The sequence below is a fragment of the Heptranchias perlo genome, chromosome 9, assembly GCF_035084215.1.
Source record: "Heptranchias perlo isolate sHepPer1 chromosome 9, sHepPer1.hap1, whole genome shotgun sequence".
NCBI lineage: Eukaryota > Metazoa > Chordata > Chondrichthyes > Hexanchiformes > Hexanchidae > Heptranchias > Heptranchias perlo.
In genome coordinates this window covers 45,100,656-45,127,517 of record NC_090333.1, presented here as the reverse complement: position 1 = coordinate 45,127,517, position 26,862 = coordinate 45,100,656, and the positions used below count along the sequence as shown (strand labels likewise).

At 43.6% G+C, this 26,862-nt stretch overlaps 1 protein-coding gene across 1 annotated transcript in view; it reads right to left on the bottom strand.

The window, feature by feature from the left end:
• Positions 1-26,862, bottom strand: part of scp2a (sterol carrier protein 2a) — a 101,153-nt gene that overhangs the window by 41,519 nt on the left and 32,772 nt on the right. The window contains exon 12 of the mRNA XM_067990309.1: positions 3,243-3,396. Coding sequence (XP_067846410.1) covers positions 3,243-3,396 — 154 coding nt within the window. The remainder of the gene's footprint in view (positions 1-3,242; positions 3,397-26,862) is intronic.

The window sequence follows — 26,862 nt, the reverse complement described above, 5'->3', positions numbered from 1 at the left end:
ACTGGGGCTGGCAGAGCTCCACACATTCATATCCAATTCCATGCACTGCTTAACCCTTTCTTATCGTCAATGAGTTATTCCACTGACTAAGAAGTGCTGAAGGAAAGTTGGCTCCTTTCGCTCATTAGAATGGCATCACAAGAAGCGGCTGAAGGTGGCACCAGTATGACCAGAATCTTAGCTCAACATTAGCACCAAAAAGGTATGGTATAGCAACACTTTGTGATCTCAAATGTTTACCATGTAATTTAGTGAGACAGTACAATTTTAGGTTTGCGAGAAACTCTGCTGATCAGTGAAACACCTCCCATTTTGGGCACCAAGTGTCAGTATCAAGTACTCTCTAGTAGTTGTTGCATTGTTACATGCAGAGTAAAACATTGTATTCTGTACCAACTATTTGCCTCATCCTCAGTTTCAAATGGAACCCTCTTTTGAATAAGAATGACTTTAAAAAAAAATTCCCATGTCAGCTTCAGTTACGTGGATAGAATGGAGAAGCTGGGGTTGTTCTCCTTAGAGCAGAGAAGGTTAAGAAGAAATTTGATAGAAGTGTTCAAAATCATGAAGGGTTTAGAGTAAAATAAAGAGAAACTGTTCCCATTGGCGGAAAGGTCGAGAAACAGAGGACACAGATTTAAGGTGATTGGCAAAAGGAAAAACTTTTTTAATATATAAACGCAGCAAGTAGTTATGATCTGGAATGTGCTGCCTGAAAGGGTGGTGGAAGCAGATTCAATCGTGGCTTTCAAAAAGCAATTGGATAAATACTTGAAGGGAAAAAATTTGCAGGGCTATGGGGAAAGAGCGGAGGAATGTGACTAACTGGATTGCTCTTACAAAAAGCAGTCAGGGGCTTGATGGGCCAAATGGCCTCCTTCTGTGCTATAACCATTCTATGATTCTAGCTATCCTAGGGGCTCCCTCAGTGAGATACCAATTTAGTGCCAATTAGTGCTGAATTCAGGAAAATTATCTGCTGTGGGCCCATGCTCACTATGAACTGGATTAAGACCATCCAAACTCATTACACATAGGGGCCTTAGAAGTAGAAGACAGCTGAATCTCTCAATTAATTTGAAATATATGTTACTGTTTATCTGACTGATTTCATTTATCTGACCTTGGCAACATTACCAAAGTTATTTGGGTCAAATGTGCGGAAAAAGTTTTGAAGACAAAGTGACAGATGTAGAGTTTAGAATTAAGTGAGTTTTTAATGAGAAGCTTATGGCACATAACGTTAAAAAAATTATTTTCCAATCTCACTGTGCCCTTTGAATGATAAGGACATTTATAAATCTTGAGCATAGTAATTCTTCCAATGTTAAGTTGATGGGCATCAGGGCGAAATATGGCCAATTATAATCACCTACATCATCACAAAAACATCAGAGACAAGTTGACAGGATCATTTTCAGATTTAGTGTGGCTGTACACCTATTCAGTGCCACTAAGTTATGGTACTACTCACTAACTTTTTACTAAGGGCCACAATTCTAAGCAGTGTCTTTCCTGTGGGGGCACTCTTACGAATGCTCCAACACATTGCACCACTGAGAGATGGGACATACGTTTGCAAAGGAAGTAAATGGGAAAACCTTAAGCCTGCTAGAAATAGATCCTATCATTTTAATGAGACCCTGTCATTTGATCTATAGATGGCGAGAAAACCTTGCTTGCTAATAGCATTGCCTTATTTTTCTTGCCGGACAAGACAAAGAAACACTACTGAATTGATGTTAATGTTCTACGGAGGGGCAGGCGATGAATGAAGACCTAGAGGTACATACAGCAGTGGGTCTGCCAAGGCGATGGGAAGGTGAGCCGCAAGTGGCCTTTCGTTGCATGAGTACCACTCCATATTGTGAAAATAAAGATGAGTGATGGTGATGAAGTACTTTTTGTTCAAAATATACTAATAGCAAAGTATTATGAGGTTGGGTGCTCTTGGGGCAGACCATGGTTGTGACTTCTGTTAAGCAAGCCCTACAGAGACACACAGACGGCTTCGCCTAGTTAGTGATGTTACTGGAATGGCTTGGAGGTTATATACACATAGAAATTAGGGGTAGTACTTATGATGAAAAAGTACTCTCCCTAGACATTTCTTCCTCTCTTAGCCCGAAAGGATTACATCCAACAGTTAAAACCCATTTAGAAAACATAACAACAACTTGCATTTATACAGCGCCTTTAACATAGTAAAGCATCCCAAGGCGCTTCACAGGAGTGGATGTCAAACTAAAGCCACGTAAGATATTAGGACAGGTGACCAAAAGCTTGGTCAAAGAGGGTGGTTTTAAGGAGTGTCGGTAGACAGGCAGATTGGTTTAGGGAGGGAACGCCAGAGTTTAGGGCCTAGGTAGCTGCAGGCGCGGCCGCCAAAGGTGGAGTGATTAAAATCGGGGATGCACAAGAGGCAAGAATTGGAGGAGCGCAAAGATCTTAGGAGGGTTGTAGGGCTACATGTCAGATGTAGTATTAAAATTACTGCATGCTCCACCTCTCCATCTTAGCAAGAACAGCTACCGACACACAGTGACTACTCACCTTTCCCCAAGATATTAGCCACAATAGCATTTTAACACATCTAAAACACTTTGTGTTGAAGTCCATTATTCCCTTAGACAGAATTATTATTTGATTTGATTCCAATCTTCCACAGCTACTGGTCAAAATGTTTAATGGCTGCACATATTGGAACACAAAAATTTCAAATCTCCCCACGCAAGTATCATGTGTAAAGTTGTTGCAAGACAGTAGACATAAAAGAGCATGTTGATCAGAAATACTAGTTTTTAAAAATAATGTTGGTGATTAACAACTCTGCTTGACTGCTCTCTGCTTTTTAAGGCTGCAAACTCAACTTTTTATTTAGTGACTCAAATCATTTGGACAAAGCCATACTGAGTAGATAACCCTAGAGACAGAGTAGCACAGATGTAGCACAGATAATAAATATTAATCTAATTAGTCACCAGGAAAAGGCAAAGCAGCTTAAAGGCCTTTACCTGGTTCAAGTTATTGAAATTAAAGTGCCTGTGTATAAGAAAACACACTGTTCCAATCTATACCTAGATTTCTAATGGATCAATTTTCAGTGGAGGCAATTCCTGACCACCCTAAGTTGAATCTTAATGTGGGATCTCGGCCTCGCACATATGATGCCAACAATATCTGTTTTGTGATGCACCTTATCGTTGCAGCACTCTCTTATAAACAATGTAAGATTGACTCACCTCGCAGCTTCTGGGAAACCCATCCTGTATATTGTTACTACCACAGCACCTCCAAGCCCGATATTATGCTGCAAGGCGACCTTTGCCCCAGGAACTTGCCTCTTCCTGGCTTCGCCTCTCAATTGCCAGCACAGTTCAGCACACTGGGCCAGACCTTGCAAGTCAAACACAGATGCAATCGATTTTTTAAAGCCCTCAGATTCAAACACATTTCTAGAAAATAAAACTTTTAAGATTTTAAAAAAGTGTGTGTGTGTGTGGGGGTATTATCCTAATTTAAATACTGGGGAAACATTAGGTGTTTATAGCCAGAAAAATGCAAAGATGTCATCAATTGGATTTATACCAAAATATATGTTTTTTTTAAAAAAAGCTCAATAAACAAAACCACTGTAGCTTCTGCTGCACCAGGTAATACAAGTGACATCATGCAGACATTCCCAACAGTCCCATACTGACCATGAAAACTGAGTTTTTGTAGGGGATTGCTCCCAAAATTAGGTGCTTGACAAACTTGGTCTGACCAAAATGTCTTAGCTTTTCTCTTGTCCAAGTCCAGGCCAAGGGCATATCAGTGTGTCTGGTTCACACTTAAGACATTTCCAGGCAGACCACTTAAAAGCCCCGAATGAAGGGTATAGACCTGAAACACTAACTTGGCGCTTCTCTTCACAGAAGCTGACTAATTCACTGTGTATTTCCACTTAAAACCCAATTGTCGAGTTGAATACCAAATGGTGCCAGGCCTAACAATCACCCCTCTTTAAATAGCATTAACATCCTTTACTGCTTTTCAACATAGCTTCAGTATTTCATATGAACAGAACTGTCGACATAAAGGGAAAAAAAAAGAGTAGGAGTGATAACGGATCAGCAACAATGGCGTAGATTGCAAAGCCATTTAAATACTAGTAGATATCCAGTATCTTTACTCACAGCTAATCTAGTTGTCATGTTTAGCTGCTAACCTGGCCTGTTTCTTTATAGCCAATGCTTGGGTACACCATTTGGGAAAGTCGCCTGAAGAAAATACAGCTAGGTGTAGCTGCTTGGGTTAATCAAATGGTTAGGTGCATGAAAATGTCTGGCTCCAAATCAATTGCCAGCTTTCTCTTTTGAAAAAGAATTGTTTTGCATCTATAACTGTGTGAAACATCGGGAGTGTTATAAATGGAAGACATATTATTAAAATTGGTATGTCCTGCAATTTTTTTCCAATATAAAGTCCTATGTCAATCATCCCTATGGGCTTTTTAATGTTCATTGTGTTCACAGTTAGGTTACATCTTGTGACACCTGCTAGTCATATTTTAATTAGATCTTCCCATTAATGTGACAGCTTGTGATGCTTGAAAACTTAAGAACTACTTTGGGTGACACTGTGCAGCAACTTTCTATACTGTCGCTCCCATCCCCCAAGCCATCTTAGTTTTCTTTCAAGCGGATCTTTATTCTAAGGGAAGATAATTTTAAACTTACTTTTATACCTATAAATATAATTTTATTCTTAAACTATTTGTTTCTTCCCTCCAGGTTGTGGTCTCCCCCTGTTGTTTTATTAGACTAGCGTGGCTCTTGCTTCGCATTGCTCCTCCTTTCACCCACAGTTTGGGCCTAGTAATGAGTCTTCTGGTCAGGGCCTGGGTCATTAAATCCCTGAATAGCTTCCTTTTCAGAGGCCAAAAGATGTTGGTTCATCTGTGGATCTGACATGGTCAACTCTTTCTCCTCTAGCAACTTTGTCCTCTACCTAAACAGTGCAACTTACCTCCCCCCATGATCTTTCAACTTCCTTCATTATTTTTAGGACCTCATGATGGCTATGTCAAAGTTAAGCTCTTCATCCTTGAGCCTAATCAAGAACTCATCCATTGCAACAAGCTCCATTTCTCAGCCCTGTCCGACCATGGAGAAAAATATCATTTCCCTGTAGACATGAGTATCTCCTATCCCATTGCCTCAGTGATCTGGATGTCTCCACCTTTTTGTTTAATATTTCAAAATATACTTTTATTTCATAGAATTTAAAGATACACACAGTTCAATGTAAATATCACAATTTCAAACCAGTGCAATTCAAACCAATACATTACAGAACGTACACAAAACCATCTCAATATTACAATTTAAACACAGTATTTCCATTGATTCATGGTGTACAATATAAGATGGGGCAGCTTTACAAAGTGACCTTTCCCCATAGGGCCTTTACATGGGTCGCACTTGGTAGCACATACTCCTGGACCTGAGTGTGCCAGTCGGTTACATTCAGTCATGGACAGCTCCTTCAGCTGGAAGACCAGCAGGTTTCGGGCGGACCAAAGGGCCTCTTTTACAGATTTGATGGTCTTCCAGCCGCAGTGATATCGGTCTCGGTGCATGTCCCAGGAACAGTCCATAGAGCACAGAGTCCTGTATTACCGATCTGTTGGGGATGAACCAATTTCACCAGGCAAAATTCTGTGCACCCGAATTGACTGTGAAAAAGTAATGTGCTCTTGAAAAAGTGCGCCAGGTGAACTAACTATGGGGCCGATTTTTAGATGGCGGAGCAGGTGCATTGGGGGCGGGGGGCTCGTAAAATGGCAGAATCCTGGAGCGGGTTTGGAGCCCGGTTCCAACCCGCTGACTTCCGGGTTCCCCAGTGACATGTTCAGGTGCGCGCGCACCTCCCGAATGCGGGACTCCCACCAGCAATTAAAGCCAGTGGAATGATCATTTATATAGTTAGGCAGATAGCTGAGGTACTTGAGAGACCTCACTGAGTGGAGATTTTGGCAGGGGTACAATTTTGAAGGATCCTCAGCGTGTTTCCCATGCTGTGGGAAACACTCCCTGTTGTAACAGACGTGTTTCAGCCAGCAGCCAGTGGGAGATGCAAAGGATTATTTGACAGTTGGGGAGAAAACCTAATTTATTGGAGCAGGGCACTCTGTCACTTCAGACAAAGTTTTGGCTGCAAGACCTTTGTGTTTCCACTCAAAATTCTTAATTTATACCCAAAACTCTGCTGTGCAAACACATTTACCTACTTTGCGGACCCCCTCAAACTCACACCGTCAGGATGGGGGGCGCCATGGCTGCATTCATCACTTCATCCGAGGACAAGCAACATCACCAGCCTCGCCAGGCACGCCGTCCACCTCCAACACGTGGAGCTCCACAACACAGTGCTGCGCCACAGGCACCTGCACAACAACACGGACGGCAACAACAGAGAGAGCAGCATCGCAGGAGGCACAACCCTCGCCACAGGATCGACAGACCGAGGCTCAGCTTCCTGGACCTCTCTGAGGAGGAGTACACATGAAGGCTCAGGGTCAGTCGCCAGGTAGTCGCAGACATCTGCAGCCTCCTTCATGCTGAGCTGCTCCCGGCTGGCCTGGGCAGCATCTCCTTACCTGTCGCTGTCAAAGTCACCACTGCCCTCAACTTCTTCGCCTCCGGATTATTCCAGGGTGCCACCGGGGACATCACCGGGGTCTCTCAGTCGTCTGCACACAAGTGCATAAGGCAGGTCACCGACAGCTTGTTTCGCAGGGCCTCGCACTATATCAACTTCCCCATGGATGACCTCAGCCAGACGGAGAGGGCAGTCGGATTCCACACTGTGGCTAGCTTCCCACGGGTGCAGGGTGTAACCGATTGCACCCATATAGCAATACGAGCACCTCCATAAGAGCCAGGACTGTTCATCAACAGGAAGGGCTATCACTCCATCAACACTCAGCTCATCTGTGACCACCGCAAGAGATTCCTTCACGTGTGCGCCAGATACCCTGGCAGCTGCCACGATTCCTTCATCCTCTGGGAGTCCAACATCCCGCCCCTCTTCCACGCACTGAACACCCGCAAGGGCTGGTTCCTTGTGGACAAGGGACACCTCCTGCACACATGGCTCATGACACCTCTAGGGAACCCCACCACCGAGCAACAGCGTCGATATAACGACAGCCACATCGCTACCAGGTGTACAATTGAGCATGCTATAGGGCTTCTCAAGGTCGCTTCAGGTGCCTTGATCGTTCTGGGGGAGCGCTTCAATACGCACCAGACAGAGTGGGACGCATTATTATGTCGTCTGTTGTGCCTTGCACAATATGGTACAACAGAGAGGGGTGCCGCTGGAGGAGGTCCCATCCACATCTGCCACCCACATTGAGGAGGAGGAGGCGGAAGAGGATAAGGAGGAGGAGCAACACATGGGCAGAACAGCTGCTCACCTGGCTGCTCGTGAGGCCAAGGAGTCACTGATATGTGAACGGTTCTCCTAACATCAGACAGTATGAAGAGTCCAGTCCTCACCTCCTGCACAGAGCAGCGGCCACACCAGCCCCCCCGCCCGCCCCCCCCCCGTCCTCTGCACAATAGTCGTGCAACTACACATACACCCACATGTAGAGTGACCCAATGGATGGCATCAAGTGTGGGCGTTCATGGTGAACCTCATGAAATAGCTTTATTACGCAAGCCAGTCAAGAATGGTCGAGACGTGGCAGTAGTGGTGACAATAATAATTTTTAATGTGCGATTAACAAAAAGCAAATAAATAAAAAATATGACAAACCATCAAACACCCTTGTGCATCCCCTTTGTACTCACAAAACCTTCGCCTTTCGCTTCCGACTACTCCTACGTGATGCATCCCCTATGGCTGCAGTAGAGGTAGTGGCAGGTTGCTCTTGTTCATGCCCTGAACTCTTAGATGCTTTGGGCCGACGCCCTCTGGGTTTCGGTGGCCGTGAGGGCCCCTCCAAAGACTGCTCCACCTGCACCTGTGCAGGGGCAGACTCGGTCACCTGGAGAGGAGGCAGCATTGCGGATACTGGTTGAGAGGGGGGCAACGGGTGAGACGTGGGGGTGTTTTGAGTGGTGTCCCCGCTTCCATGTCCCCCTTTCACCATCTTCCCTGCCCTGGGCCAGGCCCACACCACTCCTACCACTCTGCTGGATGACAGTTTGGAGGACATGTGTGAAGCTTTGTAAGGCCAGTCCCAGAGTATCTGCCTGCCTGTTTAAGGCGGCAGAATATTGTTCACCCTGAGTCCGAAGGGCCGTTGTCAGAGCCTCAATGGACTCATTGGTGAGCCGTGCTTGAAGCTCGATGGAGGCTAGCCTTCCCTCCATCGCAGACATTCCCGCACTTACCCGCGACACTATCTCAGAGATGCCCTCACGACCCTGTGACAGTATCTCAGAGATGCCCTCCCTTACCTGTGCTACCATTCGACTCATGCAGGAGTTGGACTCCTCCATCCTCTGCGCGATTGTGGAGAGTGCGTGTGGCACCTCGCAAATGTGCTGCTGCCCCTCGATCATTCTCCTTTTCATGGATGGCCCCCAGGGTTCAGCGTCTGTGTCCAGCTGAGCAGAGCCTGGAGAAGAGTGATCCCACCGACGCGGACTCTCCACAGCTGCCCTTGCCACCAGCGTCTGCTCGTGCTCATATGTGTGGTAACTCACCATGTGCAACCCCAACTAACTGCAGACGGGGACCCACTGAGGTGCGTGTATCTGTGCTGGTGGATGGCTTGCTTAGATGTGACGGTGCACCCTCAGAGGCCGGCAGGTCCTCTGAGGAATCACCCTCCGCCATCACAATGGTCACTGAAGGCCCTGTAAGAGAACAGAAGGCAATATTAAGCATGATGACAGATGTTGAGGTGCTGTAAATGGCAAGGCATGTTCACATCAATTGATAGAACTTTAACATTCAGCACACACTGCCACCAGCCGTTTGTCAGGTGCCAGTCTCGGCGTCCTCGACGGACAGGCACTCGAGGGTGTGGCTCAGTTCCAGAGCCTCCTGCTCCGCGCCTGTGAGGATGACTAGATATTGCGGCCCCCCCCCCTCCGGTCCTCGCCTTCTCCCGTGCATTCTGGACTCTCTTCTCCTATAAGCGGAGAAAGTAGAGAGACGTGAGTGAGTGATGGTGATGTGGCCAACCACTGAATGCATTGGTTTGGGTAAGGCTGACCGTGAAGGAGATACATCAGAGGGTGAGTATGAGGAACAGCCATGACATTGTATGAGGATTGGGTTGAGTGGTAGTGGTGGGGTGAGTACTGGGGAGGTGAGTAAGTGCAGGTAAGTTGAGGATGGGCTTTGATTGGGTGTGAGGAGTGATGTGATAGAGTAGTGTTGGCAGTGCAGAATGAGTTGTGGGGTGGGGGCGGTGATGTGGAAGACGGAGTGTAGGAGAATGAGTAAGTGTACTCACTTTGGCTGACCTAGTTAGGTCATTGAAGTGCTTCCTGCACCGTATCCAGGTGCGGGGCACGTTGCTGCTGCTGGTGACCTCCTCTGCCACTTCAAGCCAGGCCTTCTTGGTGGCGGAGGCAGGCCACTTCCTCCCTCCGCCGGGTAGAATATATCCCTCCTCCTCCTCCTCCTCCTCCTCCTCACCCCATCCAGTAGCACCTGGAGTGAGGTATCAATGAATCTAGAAGCAGTCTTTCCCCTGTGCTGCTCCATTGTGTAATTTTGGGTGTTTGTTCCAGGAGCAGCATTGGAGGACTGCCCCTTTAAATAGGGCTCCTCCAGCTGACAGCCTGTGAAGCGGGTGCACAGTCCGCCCTCTGCGCAGGTTTACGATGGGAAACCCGGAAGCCACGTTAAGTGGCTCCAATTTACCCGCGGTCGTGTGGGAAACGGACAGATTTTACTGGGCGGGTTACCCACGCGCATAGTTGCCCCCCCCCCACCCTGCTGCCAGCCCACCTCACTGGTAATATCAGGGTCAATGTCTCTTTTTTGTATTGCCATCACTAAAATAACAAATTGTGTGACCATTATTTTATACAGTAAAGGAGCATTCCAATTCCCAACATGAGAATATCCATGGCGTTCAGCCCTGTAAAGGCAGCCCTAGTATGCAGTTTTTCTGGGCTGCCCCTCCCTGCTTAGCATATCTTCCGACCCCTGTCAGTCCCCGCTCAAACAAGTTTACCAGCCAGCCCCCAGCAGGTTTTAGGACCTTCCACACTAAGCCTATTTTCAGCGTTCTCCCTATCTTCTTGCTCAGCAAGTTCTCCGACACCCATCGCTGACCAGGTTTTCCAGACTCTACCATCCCGCGGTGTGTGTTTTCTGGATTTCCCCCCCTCCGGAGCATACCTCTGGGCAACACCAACCCCACTAGCTGAGGTGTTTTTCCAGCCTCTCCCCCTCCTGTGCGCACTGCCCCTCCATTCCCAAAGTTCTCAATCTCAGCCACGTTACTAGTGAGAAGCAATGAGTGGAAGCCACACTGGCTCTGAGTGGCCTTGATGGAATGCTAGGAGCAGATGCTCATTGGCCACAGTTGGTGCCAAGAAGAAAATAAGTTAATATCCCTAAGGAAAAATAATAATCTAGACCTTTTTAGAAAATAGTATCAAATATGTAACAGTTTTGTTGCTCATTAAACATTGGTGCTCAAAAGATTATAAGTTTAATCGTTTGTCCATCTGCCTAATTTTACTGATAAATCGGGTGGGCGGGATAGAGAGAAAGAGAGATGGAGGGGGTAAAGAGAATGCAACTGACTTTCTTGGCAATCAAAAGGGGGAGCAGGAGGATGCTAATGATGCATTTATAATGGTTAATCATTACTTCTAGTATCCAGTATTGGTTCCCAATCTCATTTCTGTTGAAACTGCAGCTAAGTTTTGATGATTGATAATATATACACATGACTGTTTAAAGTCTTCACAAAGTAAGAGTATATGGAATTACATAATTGACCCAACTTTATGGAAATTACTGTAAAACAAGTTTTCATTCTGCATTAACTACAGTTTACTAAATATGTCATTTACATATTATTCAGTCAATTAGACAGTTATCTGTTTAGTATCTTTGTGTTACCATGATTTGTAGTACATCCATGCTTGAATGTTCATTAAGTCTATAATAGAAAAATTAATTTGCATCCAAAAAAAACTGAAATACAAAAATAGGGATTCCCCGCCAAATATAATATTTAGACTGTCTGATTACGTACCTTCATAAGAACATCAAGCACGGATGAATAATGGCCATTCTTATATAAAGCCAACTTATTTTACGGACCAGGTACAATGCATCCTATTATGGACTCCATCCAACCTATTTAATTTACTGAAGGAAAGTTCTGTACAAATACTCCCCGATTCCAACAGGTAATCAAGCAAAGCTCCAGAATATCCATCCATCCCAATATTTCCACGATTCAAACCTGGCCTGTTACCAAGCACAACATTACCCCCACATCTACAACACAGGACCCATTTTAATCCTACTTTCTGCAAGGCAATCTCATTCTTTGACACACAATGAAATAGCCGACCATCCATTCAAAGAGCACAGGAAGCCTGTTGGACACCTTTTAAGTTTCTGATGTTAACAACTAACGGTCTTATTGGTTCTTTTCTAATATTACACATTTCAACAACAGTTGGGGGCCTGTGAGTGGAGCTCTGTGCATGCGATTAACTATATGGTATAACTGGGGAGTATAACTTGGGTCTATCCACTCATATCATCCTAAAGATGGCATAGTAAAACTGCATTATTTGGTATCTGGAGAGGAATAAAAGATAAAAATTTTTTTTTTTTTAAATGTGGAGAGCCAATGTCCAGGGTGCAGGACAGCATCAAGTTTGAAAAGAGCAGTAGGGGGCAAATAGAGCTAGATAACACCAAGGTTTTGGCTGACAAATGGCAGGTAAAATTTGTGTCACATAACTAAGCAATGACTACCGCCAACAAGAAAGACCTAACCACCTCCCCCAACTTCTAATGGTACCATTTCCAAAGCCCCTCAGCATCATCATCCTCAGGGTCTTAACTAACCAGAAGTTTAACTGGACTAGCCATTTCAACAACATGGCTACAAAAGCAGAGCAGAGGCTCGATACTCTGAAACAAGTGGCCCGACTCCTCACCCCTCAAAACTTCTCCACCAACTGCAAGATTCAAGTCAGGAATGTGATGAAATACTCACCGCTCACCTGGATGGGTACAAGTGCAACAACATTTAAGAAGCTCAACAGCATTCAGGACAGAGCAGTTTTAAAAAAATTCGTTCACGGGATGTGGGCGTCGCTGGCGAGGCCAGCATTTATTGCCCATCCCTAATTGCCCTCGAGAAGGTGGTGGTGAGCTGCCTTCTTGAACCGCTGTTTGATCAGTGGCCCAACATAAAATATTCACCCCGTGCACAACTTGTATACTGTGACTGCAAAATGTACTATCTGCCACAACTCACCAAGCTTACTTCAACAGTACCTCCCAGCCCTGCAACCTCTACTATCCAGAAGCACAAGTACACCATCACCTCCAAGTCACACACACCATCCTGACTTGGATATATACAGTCACTCCTTAATTGTTACGAGATCAAAATCCTGGAATTCCTTACCTAACATCATTGTGGGAGCACCAGGACCGAAGGCACTTCAAGGCCAATGTCACACAGACCAGAACAAATAAAAAGTTTGGGTTTTAAAAGCTTGTAGTAGGAAGATAAGAGTGAGGGAACTAAGCAGTTCTACAATTTTGAAGCAATGGAATTGAATGAGTTCAGATACCATGCACAAAGTCCTGATTTTAAAGCTGAAAGGATGCAAGGAGGAACAGGAGAAGATAGTTCAAAGCAGCTATGGCCATTGTAGTATCAATAAAATTTAAAGGTAATTGGCAAAAGAACCAGAGACGACATGAGGAAAAAACATTTTTCACACAATGAGTTGTTATGATCTGGAATGCACTGCCTGAAAGGGTGGAGCAAGCAGATTCAATAATAACTTTCAAAAGGAAATTGGATAAACAGTTGAAGTAAAAACATTTGCAGGGCTATGGAGAGAGAGCAGGGGAGCTAATTAGATAGCTCTTTCAAAGAGCCGGCACAGGCAGATTGGCCAAGTGGCCTCCTTCTGTGCTGTATCATTCTATGATTCAATGAAAATAGAGAAATAAGAAATATTACGATAGGGAGAAAGGATTGGAGGATATTAGTGAACAAGTGAGTCCTGCAGTGCATGAACATCAGATCCGATAACTTTTTTTGTCCAGAAAGAGTAGCAGCATGGGCTTTTTGAAACAGTGGTTGTGAAGGAGCAATGATTAAATCGCCTGAGAATTGACTGCTTGGGGGGAAGCTGGGTTTGAAGAGCAGCAGAAGTATTACTAAGTCTGACAGCTGTTCCCAATATAGAATCGGTAGCATGGGCTATATTTCCTTGTAATTGGCATAACGGAAACAAAAAATTACCTCTGGGGCTTCAAGACCAAACTTATATTTACTTTGTGAAATAGGCTTTTGAAAGCATATGCAAGATTTGTTACCTAAAATTAGTTGTACAGGTAACATGAAAACAATAATTATAAATCTGGTAAATAATCTTACAAATTTTATTTTCACTGAAAATACAAATCATATTTTTGAATGATATGCAACAGATGTCGATAAAGTAATTTATTTTGCAGACAAATAATTCAAATGATATTCCAGACCCCTTCATTGATGAATAGTCTCCCACACCTACCAAATATATGTATGTTTACATTATACATTGGGAGTGTGGAACTGTTTCTAATTTTTACCATCTGGTTTATTTCTGCCACACAGAGAAAAGATCAGAAAAAGCCAAGATATTTCAATTTTAGGAAATTACATAGAATTTTACAGCACAAAAGCAGGCCATTCAGCCCAAAAGGTCAATGCCAGTGTTTATGCTCCACCCAAGTATCCTCCCATCTTACTTCATCTAATCCTATCAACATAGCCTATTATTCCTTTCTCCCTCATGTACTTATCAATTAAATTGAAATTAAAATCTGCTTTGGAAAGTTATCTTATAACTGCCATCTTGCCAAGTGAACAATATTCATTTACCAACCAGTAAGTTAGAGTATAATTTTAAGGATATCATACTTCATTTATACTTGCCTTTATTTTAAAACACCAGCACATCTCCCGTGTCATTGCTCATAAGTTGACTGATAGCCTGTCATTATTACAGTGTTTATATATATATATTTTTAAAAAGATTGTTAAGTTGGGAGACATTGCTGTTTTATGTATATAATATTTGAGCCAATTGGGTGCAAGGTGATACTTTGCTTATTGACAGACGCATTAGAGACTAGACTGATTAATGGCCAGATATTAAAACTCCACACTATTCATGACTGAGCCTCATGACTTCCAAGCATGTTGTAGTCATACCTCTCAACCACCAATGTTTAGAAAGGATAGAATGTGAGTCAGTGCTGGGGGGGTGGAGGGGGGGTAGAGAAGAGAGAAAGAGCCCAATAACTTTTAGAACTGAAAGATCAGCTGATTTTGCTGGCATGGCAGTCTTGCACACCACTGCTGCATTTCTCATCTGTGCTCTTTAATGTTGGGACATCCTGATTAAAATTAAATTGAAAACCAAAGGTTAATAAGGTAATAAGGTAATACCAAATCAAAAGAAAATTATTAATTTATTTTCACCTCAAAATTGAAAAAAATCCCACAATTGTTGGGAGCTAGGTTTGGTTGTTCTACAGTAGTAGATGAAGAATGTTTGCAGAACAAAGCATAAATTCCAGAAGGTACTTCTCATATGTAAAAGCATTTTACTTTCTACTTTTAACATAATTTATAGCCTCCCAGAGTGGTCTAATTCAATTTGTATTTTCCCAGGAGACTATATTTAATCAAAACTTTATTGCAACTGAAGATTTATGTATTCAAAAACTTTAATATATGAAAGTATAAGACTTTCTTTTTAAGTCTGTCCCCCCCGTCTATTATGCACACACCTATCTCCTTGAAATCAATTGCTTATCCTAGTTTGCTATCATCTGATAATTTGACCAATTTGCCTTGTTTCCAAAGTAAAATAATCCAAATTATTTTAACCCTGCCTGCCTAGTGGAAATCCAGCAGACGGGCAGTTAAAATCGGCTAGGTGACTTACCCGTTGATGCCCACACCAATCCTGCTGTTCTCTATTTTAACCTGCTCTTCTGAGCAGGCAGCAAGGTTGCCTGCCTGCAGCCAATGGGGTCCTTCTTTAAATATGCAGATCATGGTTCGATTACATCATCAGGCCCCAGACTGCAATTTTAACTATGACCTGAGCAGGGAAGCCATTGTGGCTTGTCCGCCAGGTGAAGGCAGTGGGAATAGGAGCCAGGGCCAGAAGAAGCCCAGTTAAGTTTGGTTACTTTTTTTATTTTCCATGTAGAGCTAGGAGGAGCAGGAGTGCTCCTCCGAGCCCCAGGAGGAAAGTTTAGGCTTCCCTGGACTGGATGGATTTCACTAACATTTTTTTCAGATTTCCCTCAACACACAATCCCTCACCTAACAATTTATGTTGGTGATACCTGGCCAATGAAAGAATGACTCAAGGCTGCAAATCATTCCTAACCCTGCTGCTTCAGTGATGTAGAGGATGGTCAGATTATCACTACTGGATAGTCCAAAGATTAAAGACAGGTGACACAAATTTTGGGACTGCACAAGATATTCTCAGGTTCAGCATCTCTAATCACTCCTGCAAGTGGACATTGCGTCCCCCTATACGTCAGCAATAGGCTTTTATTGCCCAGTATCTAGTTAAATGATTTACTGTTCATGCCCCTTGTTATGCATATAGACACTATCATCTTGCATGTGCCCCCAAATGCATTTATCCTTACAAGTTTAGGATCTTGCCGTAGATATTCTCTTGGGCACAGTGATGCTGATAGCTGAAAGTTTTTGGGTGTACCTATAGTGCCCAATATCTAACTATAGGATAGCATAACCAGGGGTGGGGTTGGGGGAAAACAATAGAATCCTCTTATAATCTGAATTACATATTCATGTCTTCCTCATGTGCACCTTTTCAATTTCTTTGAAGGCAGACCGAGAAAGTACACAGTAAGATAGCGAGATACTATTTGTTAAGCTGCTTTATTTAACAGCAAGTGAACAAACAGAGCAAGTTATGATCATATTCACTTAGTTCAATCTGCACACTTGTCTCTGTGTAATAATAATGAACATGCCATGCTTGCCCATATCAGTATGTTATCTTGCTTGACTTAAACAAAATAATTCCCAAGTACCCAATATTTCTTTGCCTGGCCAACACTTGCCCTTGCAGCTTTCTGTTTAAAGCCTGACTGACTTTGCAGCCTTTGCTAGACCAGACAGTCAGCTGCTTAGATCCCACTCCCTGAAACTCCCTCCCTAAATCCTTCTGCCTCGCCAATGTCCTTTCCTCAGCATCTGCTCTCTCCACGTCTCTTATTATCTTGAGGATCCTGGTTCCCACAAAACAACTCCATCCAGGCACTGACCTTGAATGAAAATACTGGGAGTACCTTAAATTGAGCGAGAGCTTAAGACAATATGACCAAGTGGAAGCTGAGAGATGACCTCAGATATGGCAAACACTTGAACACTGCTTGATGCAGTGTCCCCTGCCAACATCCTGCACTCCCAAGGAACTATTCAGTTTGAGATAAATGACAACACCAGATAGTGGTTTTGGAGCAACAAGCTATGATGATGATGGTGCTGCTTACGGTAATCCAGAGAATACAGTACTTTATAATAGGGGTGGTCATGCCATGAAGGGGATAACATCAGTGCCACTGATTTACCATGACTGAACAACAATTTTAGTAGCTGGACCACACAGGAAGGTTCCAGGTTCGACCCTTTACTGAGTTAGCTGATCACAGCTAGAACAGTGGTTAGGAAGGGGACAATCATCTGGGGTTTCCACTCTTGATTGCTATCCAGCGACCCCTGCTGGAAGTGAACATTTAAATGTTGGGTGAGGACAGGCTCAAACTCAGCTGCCTCTCTCCCTCCCATGATTGAACTACCCACCAACACTTAACATCAAAGTTTGCAATTGAATAACTTCAGTATCTCTGGGCTAGGAAAGAAAAAGAAAAAACATTTCCTAGCTTGTGGGACACAGCTAGTAAACCTGTTGTACCACCCGGAGAGCATTTGTTCTAATTCTATGTCCTATTTTCCAGCCCACTGCTAAAAGAACTGACTTTTGCTACAGTATAGTTCCAAGGATGCCAGGAACTATCCAGTGTCCTACTAAGTGGACAGTGAGTATCAAAAGACAACCATTAAATTGGAGAGCATCTGGTACTATACGCCAATGAAGAAGATTCCATCTGGCCAAGAAAAAAAAAGGAACAAAAAAAGCTGCTATTTCCTATACAGTTTTATGTGTTCTTTTTATAAATATTCCCTTGGTTACAATTCATCTGCTAGTATGGTCCAACAATTCCTTTCTGAATATATTTGTATACACAGCTGATGCATTGGAAAATTCAAACTAGGGACAGTGTTAAAATGATATTTCAAAATCTATGGGGTGCAATAGCTCTAAATACCATTCTTGCAATTTTTTTTTTAAAACAAGTAACAGTAAACCTTTGACTGGCTACTTTTTCTCTGCTAAAATCTTGCAGCCATTAAATTCTCAATAGTAAAATTATTGGTCTCTGCTAATATGGTGAACACATGGATATTTTAAAAAAGAATAACCATTTCCTGTTATGGAACCACAGAATGTGTTTTCCAGATGGAGTTTGATCTAGAATGTTAGGAGAAAGATCCAGTAGGTAAAATATGAAAATCAAACTAATCAGTGTGTTTTCTAAAAATACTTAAAATGAGCATGTAAACCAGATAGATAAAACAACTACAACAGTGGTTTACATTTAAGAGGTTATATTCAGGGATGGAGTCCAGCTGTAAAGGACACTTGTCATTTTGTAAATGAAAAGCTCCACAGGTTGGTTTTGAGGCTATAATATGGTATCAAATTTTCATAATCTAGAATATTTAAAAATATTGAATGCATGCACTTCCCAAGTCATGATCATTTAATGCCTGTTATGTGTTCCCATGCCTCTAATACCTGCTTATAGCTCGTGTAAACTGAAGTATCCACGCTTATCATTAAACTTGCCTTTCAGTCCTCCCACCATAAGTGGCACTGTTGTTCTGACTCGCATCTTTCCCAACCACTGCCAAAATTGAAGGTATTTTTCATACTTTTCCATTATTTATCATCTAATATCATTTTTCACTACATTATTCTTTTGTTTATGTGGTCAAACACAAATAGAAAAGAAAAGCTACAAAACCAGATAAATACATTTAACTTTACTGCTGCCAGCCATTTTTTTTTATTTCTGCAAGTAGATGCAGTGGTTATCCTCTGCAGTTGAAAAAAAAATTAAAATATTAAATTTTTAATTAGCCAGCCCTTAAGTAGAATATGTTAGAATCATAGAATCATAGAAGTTACAACATGGAAACAGGCCCTTCGGCCCAACATGTCCATGTCGCCCAGTTTATACCACTAAGCTAGTCCCAATTGCCTGCACTTGGCCCATATCCCTCGATACCCATCTTCCCCATGTAACTGTCCAAATGCTTTTTAAAAGACAAAATTGTACCCGCCTCTACTACTGCCTCTGGCAGCTCGTTCCAGACACTCACCACCCTTTGAGTGAAAAAATTGCCCCTCTGGATCCTTTTGTATCTCTCCCCTCTCACCTTAAATCTGTGCCCCCTCGTTATAGACTCCCCTACCTTTGGGAAAAGATTTTGACTATCGACCTTATCTATGCCCCTCATTATTTTATAGACTTCTATAAGATCACCCCTTAACCTCCTACTCTCCAGGGAATAAAGTCCCAGTCTGTCTAACCTCTCCCTGTAAGTCAAACCATCAAGTCCCGGTAGCATCCTAGTAAATCTTTTCTGCACTCTTTCTAGTTTAATAATATCCTTTCTATAATAGGCTCGGAATTTCCTGAAAAAACATAAGTAAGTTACGCTGAAATTTACGGCAATCTTCCTGTCGGCGAGTTGCACTGGCATTTCCTAAGAATCTCAATGGCATAAGCCGGAATTTAAAAACCAGCATAAAACAAGTGGAAATCAGTGTAACCAACAGGGGCCCAAGGAGGGCGCTGCACTAATGCCATATTCCTTCTTCATGTCTCTCTTTATGTATGAAAATTAAAGTTTGAAGCCATCAGACCATCAGTTATGCACATTTGGCACAGCATTTTTAAGAAAATGCAATTATGGCAGATTTTCAATTTCTAATGCAAAATATTCTGATACCACAAAGATGCAGCTTACAAAAAAAAAACACACAACTCCTGAAATATGACTTTGGGTCCCGTAGTGCCTAAAATTTTAGGTGTAAATTTACAGCCCATTTAGAACTGGCATCAATTCAGGAAATTCATGTGAGCTGCGCTTTTGCATTGTGGAGCTATGTTAATGAGTGGCAGAGGGTTTTGGAGGAAGTTTTGCAGAATTGCCGTAAAAGATTGAGGAAATTCAGGCATAGCGTAAAAACTTCATCTCCTGGCGGTGTTGACTGTTCTTAGAACATGGTTTCAGACACTGGCAGCCTTTCAGTACGTTATTAAGTGGCTATTCTTCATGCATGAGTGAAGATAGGGCCAACATTAGGAACAGGAGTAGGCCACTTAGCCCCTCAAATCTGCTCAACCATTCAATGAGATCATGGCTGATCAATGACCTAACTCCATATATCCGCCTTAGCCCCATATCCCTTAATATCTTTGGTTAACAAAAAAAAAAATCTATCAATCCCAAATTTAAAATTAACAATTAGAATTATAGAATGGTTACAGCACAGGAGGCCATTCAGCCCATGCCAGCTCTTTGTAAGAGCAATCCAGTAAGTCCCATTCTCCGGCTCTTTCCCCATAGCCCTGCAATTTTTTTCCCCCTTCAAGTATTTATCCAATTTCTTTGTGAAAGCCATGATTGAATCTTCTTCCACCACCCTTTAAGGCAGTGCATTCCAGATCACAACAACTTGCTGCATAAAAAAATGTTGCCTCATATAGTCTCTGGCTCTTTTACCGATCACCTTAAATCTGTGTCCTCTGGTTACCGACCTGTCTGCCACTGGAAACAGTTTCTCCTTGCTTACTCGATTAAAACCGTTCATGATTTTGTATACCTCTATCAAATCTCCCTCTTAACCTTCTCTGTTGTAAGGAGAACAACCCCAGCTTCTCCAGTTTCTCCACATAACTGAAGTTTCTCATCCCTGGCACCATTCCAGTAAATCTCTTCTGCATCCTCTGAGGCCTTGACATCCTTCTTAAAGTGTGGTGCTCAGAATTGAACACAATGCTCCAGTTGAGGCCTAACCAGTGTTTTATAAAGGTTTAGCATAATTTCCTTGCTTTTGTACTCTATGCCTCTATTAAAGCAGCTCAGGACCCCATAAGCTTTTTTTAAACCAATCTTTAACCTTCTAAATTCCAGGGAGTACAACCCTAGTTTGTGTAATCTCTCCTCGTAATTTAACCCTTGGAGTCCAGGTATCATTCTAGAAAATCTACGCTGCACTTCCTCCAAGGCCAATATATCCTTCCTAAAGTGCGGTGCCCAGAACTGAACACAGTACTCCAGGTGTGGTCTAACTGTAGCATAACTTCTATCCCCTTTTATTCTAGTCCTCCAGATATAAAGGCCAGCATTTCATTAGCCTTGTTGATTATTTTCTGTACCTGTCCATGACATTTTAATGATCTATATACATGGACCCCCAAGTCTCTTTGGACTTCCACTGTTTCATGCTTTTCACCATTTCGAAAGTACTCTGATCTATCAATTTTAGGTCCAAAGTGGATGATCTCACACTTACCTACATTTGCCATAATTTTGCCCATTCACTTAATCTGTTAATATCTCTCTGTAATTTTATGCTTCCATCTACAGTGGTACAAAGATAGGCAGCATTGTAAGCATCGGCAAACTTGGATATGTGGCTCTCTATCCCATCATCTAAGTTGTTAATAAATACAGTAAATAGTTGAGGCCTCAACACAGATCCCTATGGGACACCACCAGTCACATCCTACCAATTTGAGTACCTGCCCATTATCCTGGTTCTCTGTCTCCTGCCTAATCAGATCAATAATTTGCCCTCAATTCCATGAGCTTCAACTTTAGCTAACAGTCTCTTATCTACTTTAATCGAATGCCTTCTGGAAGTCCATATAAACAACGTCCATAGACATTCCCCTGTTCACTACTTTAGTTACCACTTCAAAAAAATTCAATCAGGTTCGTTAAGCATGACCTACCCTTTACAATCTATTCAATTATATCAGAGCCTGACCTTGATCTCATGTGACACAAATGCACTTTGCAGCAGAAAGTCACTGGATAGCAGGAACCCTGGCTGAACTTTCTCCCCTCCCTGGCCAGGGCCACTGTGACACCCCATTGCTACCCTGGCTGAGGTCAGCTAACACAGCAGTGATCAGAGGGAGGCCTACTCTTATCTACCTTTGTACAGAAACGTGACCATTTCATTCAGAAAAACATCCTATGAGAAATGATATTACAGAGATCTGATTGCTTAAAGGGACAGTGGTCTCTGGAATCTGAATGGTCAAAGTTTTGGGATGTGCTGTGTTGATCTCAGGTTCTACGATCTGATTGGTCAAAGGAACTCTACAACACAGCAACAATATGGGAAACCCACACACAAGATTTTAAATAATATATATGGGGAAATAGGTATTGTAGTCTTATTCCTAATGAAAGGAATCAGCTAACCGGTTCTATTTTATCTGCATGGACAAATCTCTCTTCCCAGTGGCAGGGGTCAATACCAAAACTGATGTCAGGTCATTTTGTTCAGTTCCTTATATAATTCTTGCTCAAAAAAGGTATGTAACCTCACTGCAAGATGACCAGAATTTAGTTCCCAGTGAATAATCACAGTCAGAGGCAGGATTACTAGAAACAGGGTGAAAAAAGCATACAGAAAGACCCAAGAAAAGAGATGGTAGCTTCTTGAGGTACACTTCAGGCTGAATAATATTCATAATTTTTAGCAAGAGGATTGCAGAAATGACAGACTAATCCTGAGGATTTACAATCCAGGTTATATCAGCAGACCTGCCAATTGGAAGCAGCAAATGTGAATAGGTTCAACTGCAAAATAATTTCATAACAGATTTTGCCTTTGAGTAATCTGGATTTGAATGAAGCCCAGACAGATGGGATGAAAGATTTTTTTCCTCTTGGATAACATTTAAGAGAAAAAAAGAGAGTTGAATTAAAACAGTTTGGCAGGTTTCAATGCAATCCCCACTGGACACAAAGCATACAGCACAAAATATATCAATAATTTGCAACTGGCACAGAGAAGTGCAGCTGATGCTCGTTGTACTGGACTGGAGTATTGTCCTTTACGAACTTTCATAATATAGGGAAAAATAACCAGGATTGGGATTGAAAATAACAAAAAAGGTATCAGGTACTTTTACACACAAAATACAGACACAATACTACAGTCATCATTTGTTTGTCAAATATTTTTAAATTTCGTATTTTGAGCTCTATTCTTCCTGTTGTGACGTACAGCTATTAGAAGATAAAGACTTTTATTTACTGAATTTGAGGCCTACAATTTAGGGTCCAAAAGTGTACAAAACCTGAACTGAATCACAACAGGGTAGAGGGCTATGGTTCCTTACATAATAAAAGTCCCAAAAGTTTAGCAATTTCAAACAGGATTGTTGGCAAAGCCATTACCAGTTAATCAACTGTAAAATGAAAAGGGCATTAAGAGAGAGTGCATGTGCAAACGAGAGGGCAGAGGGCGGAAGCAGAGAGAGGGAAAGCAAAAGAGAAGAAAAGGCAGGGAAAGAGGGTGAGGGTGTGGAAAACCATAAAGAAATGCCTGACCAAATTAACTTTCTAATACACCTAAACCATAAAGCTGAAAAGCATGATGGATAAGTTGACCATGTTAGCTGACCAGCTGAATATAATGGGAAGCTTATGTGTTCTCGTTCCCAGCAAAGACACACAGAAGAGCTATTGTCTGCTTATGAGATAACTGTCCAACTGACAGAAATTAATGACCATATAGCCTTGAGACTAGGTACAGAACCACTGATAACAAAGTGTTGCTAAGGCAACGTGTTTTCCCAGACTCTGTCTCGTGGTTCTTAAACAGTCATGGGGAACCAGAGGGTGGGTTCCCCATTTTTGATTGACTAACCACTTGAACCAATAAGAATGTACATGTACACCCATATTCTATGATAGACAGATGTTACTAATTGAACTGTATAAAAGTTAACTGTTTCCTCTGTTCAGTGAAGAGGTGGTTCTAACCATTGTATTAGACACCCTTCCACTTGAGCTCAAGTTTCTTTTAATTAAAATTCTTACTTGTCTGAAAATTGGTGTTTGGAGTTAATGCATTGTGTATAATAGGTAATTAAGTTTTCGACAAGGGCAAGAAAAGAGTTGGGGGGGGGGGGGGGGGGGAGAAGAGAGAGAGAAAAAAAGAGAACGAAAGAAGGAAACAGAAATTTTGGGCCCGATTTTAGCACCCGCTCTCGGGTGCGTTCTCGGCGGGGGGGCCTCGAAAATCCCGAAATGGAGCAGCGGGACCGGATCGCGCCTCGATTCCGCCCACTTCCGGGTTCCACGCTGACGCGCCGGCGTGCACGCGCAGCCCCCGCTGGTGGGAATCCCGCAGGCAATTAAAGCCAGCGGGATGCCACTTGAGAGTATTTACTTTGCTTGTTCAGGTCATTAACTGACCTGATTAAAGGACTGTGTGTGATTTTGGATAAACATGGGACTGTTTCACACACTGGGGGAAACACTCCCAGGTCGAATGGACGTGTTGAGCTGTCAGCCTGTGGCAGCTGCAAAGGTCCATTTTACAAGTTGGGGGGGGGGGCGGGGGAGACCCTCACCCATTGCAGGAGGCCGCTCTGTCACTTGGGACAAAGTTTCGCCTCCACCACCCCCCTCCTGACGGTCAAAGTCACCAACCTGCTCACTTACCCCGGGGTCCGGAGACATGTACCTACCTTGCGGACCCTCTCACATGTACATCTTGCGGATGGGGGCTGCCGTAGCTGCAGTCATGACCTCCTCGGAGGGCGAACAGCTTCACCAGCCTCGCCATCCACCCTGTCCACCTTTGATACGTGGAGTTCCACAACAGAGTGCTGTGACACATCCACCTGTACAGCAGGAGGGAGGGCTACCGCAGAGAGAGATGCGTCGCAGAGGGCACTACCCTCGCCACAGGTTCCACAGACCGAGGCTCAGCTTCCTGGACCTCTCTGAGCAGCAGTGCACACGGAGGCTCAGAGTCACTCGCCATGTAGCCGTGGACATCTGCAGCCTCTTTCATGCCGAGCTGCTCCCGGCTGGCCCATGCACCATCCTCCTACCTGTCGCTGTCAACGTCACCACTGCCCTCACGAACTTCTCCTCCGCAGCCTTCCAGGGTGCAACCGGGGACATCGCCGATGTCTCTCAGTCATCTGCGCAGAAGAGCACTGCAAAACCACCCACACCCACTCTGCGGTGACAATGGGTGGCATCAGTGGTGGGTCCGCATAGTGATACACAGGAGCGGGCATTATTGCGCAAAACAGACAGGATTCGCGAAGACATGGCAGTAGTGGTGCCAATATAATGTGTGCTGTGAGTTGTTCTGATATTCAATATAGGTAACACCCATGACAAACCCTCAAACACCCTTGTGCATCCCCTTCATGCTCACGGCACGTTTGCCTTACGCTGCCTACTGCACATATGTGATGCATGCCCTGTGGCTGCAGCACAGATGGTGGCAGGTTGAGTGAGGCTGGCCATGAGAGATGCACGAGAGGGTGAGTATGGGATAGAGCCATGAGATTGTATGAGGGTTGGGTTGCGTGGTAGTGGCGGGGTGAGTACTGGCGAGGTGAGTAGGTGCAGGTAAGATGAGGATGGGGTTTGAGTGGGTATGAGGGGTGATGTGACAGAGTAGTGTTGGCAGTGCCGAAGGAGATGTGGGGTGGGGGCAGTGTTGTGGCAGACAGTGTGTAGGGGAAAGACTACGTGTTCTCACTGTGGCTGACCTACTGATGTCATTGGAGCGCCTCCTGCACTGTATGCAGGTGGGCGATACGTTGGTGGCGCTGGTGACCTCCTCTGCCACCTCGAGCCAGGCCTTCTTGGTGGCAGAGGCAGGCCGCTTCCTCCCGCCCGCCGGGTGGAAGATCTCTGTCCTCCCCCTCCTCCTCACCCCATGTATTGATACCTGGGGTGAGGCATCATTAAACTGGGAGCAGCCTTCCCCCTGGGCTGCTTCATGCTGTAAGTTTTCAAATTTGTTGCAGCATCTGTCAGTGGAGGACTGCCCCTTTAAATAGAGCGCCTCCAGCTGACAGATCGTACTGCGCATGCGCAGCCCGCCCGACGCGCAGATCAGCAGCGTGGAACCCGGAGGTGCAGTTAAGTGGCTCCAATTAGTGTGTTGCCTGCTACGATCGCGCGGGAAACCCACTAATTTCACCGGGCGCGTTTTTAACGCGCCCGCTGGCCCACCCGCCGAGAACCCGCACCCCTGGTAAAATCGGGCCCTTTATCTTTAAATTTCACCCATAAGTAATGCCATGGCAGATCAATTGGAACAATAATTAATATTTTAAAAAGAATTACAAATGACTCCAAAAATGTTACTAAATCTTCCTTTTTAATTACTGGATTATATTGATGTCAGGGTAATTTCAGTGATACTGCCCTCCAGTCCTGGAGTTCTGTTTGATATAAGCACAGCTGTAGAATAGGCTGTATAATGTGAAGGGACCTTTATGCAATTTGTGTTCCAATCGAGGAGGGCTCCATACTAGGAGTGCATCATTCCTGAAATTTACCCTAAGCACGCGCACACATACTTAGAAAAATGTATGTGTGAATGCTGACTGGCCTGTTCATCAGCTGTATTAAGAACAGACCCTCTTATTTTACTGAGGAGAGGGGTGGTACAGGTATATCTATTAATATTCAGCAAGCTCCACCAGCTGATAGGGTTAGTTGAACAGGGGTGGGAGAAGACTCATGTGGAGCATAAATGCGGCATAGACCAGTTGGGCCGAAAGGCCTACTTCTGTGCCATAGACTCTATGTAACTTGATGCAACCATGATCTTTTACTCATATCATAATTGGACAGGGCAGGACAGTTTCTAAAAAGGCATTGATCATACGCAAGACAGGTCTGCTCACGTAGACATACAACAGTTTAAAATAAGTACAACAATCCAAAACTGGATATTCCTGTCCAGATTTTATTCTTCAAAATGATTGCATGGTCAGTCCCAAACTGGACAGCTGGCCTGCCTACTCTGGTTTGGGGTGAATCCCTTTTCCAAAAAGAATACATTTAAGTATGAAACAAACAAGTTAAACATTTTCCACTTTGGGGAGATTTGGTCTGTTAAGTGCTCAATTTGTGTTTCCATACTTCTCAAACAGAGGGATTAATGTCTATTGTATTTTCATTGATGGCATGAAATTTAAGGCTCAAATTCCATTCAAATACAATAAAGTATTAATCCCTCTGTCTGGCCCTGCTTCCTAACAGGTGAGAGAATTAAAAGGAGTGCACTGTAATTTGAAAAAGGCTCAAGAACAAGCAGCTGCCAACCCACTAGGAGATTCTTGAAGGGTAGAGTATTAGTGGAGATGTGAGGAATTGCACATCTTCACTGTACAAAAAAGGGGAAACTGGCCTGGAGAAGGATAATTGACCTTCCTGATATTGGA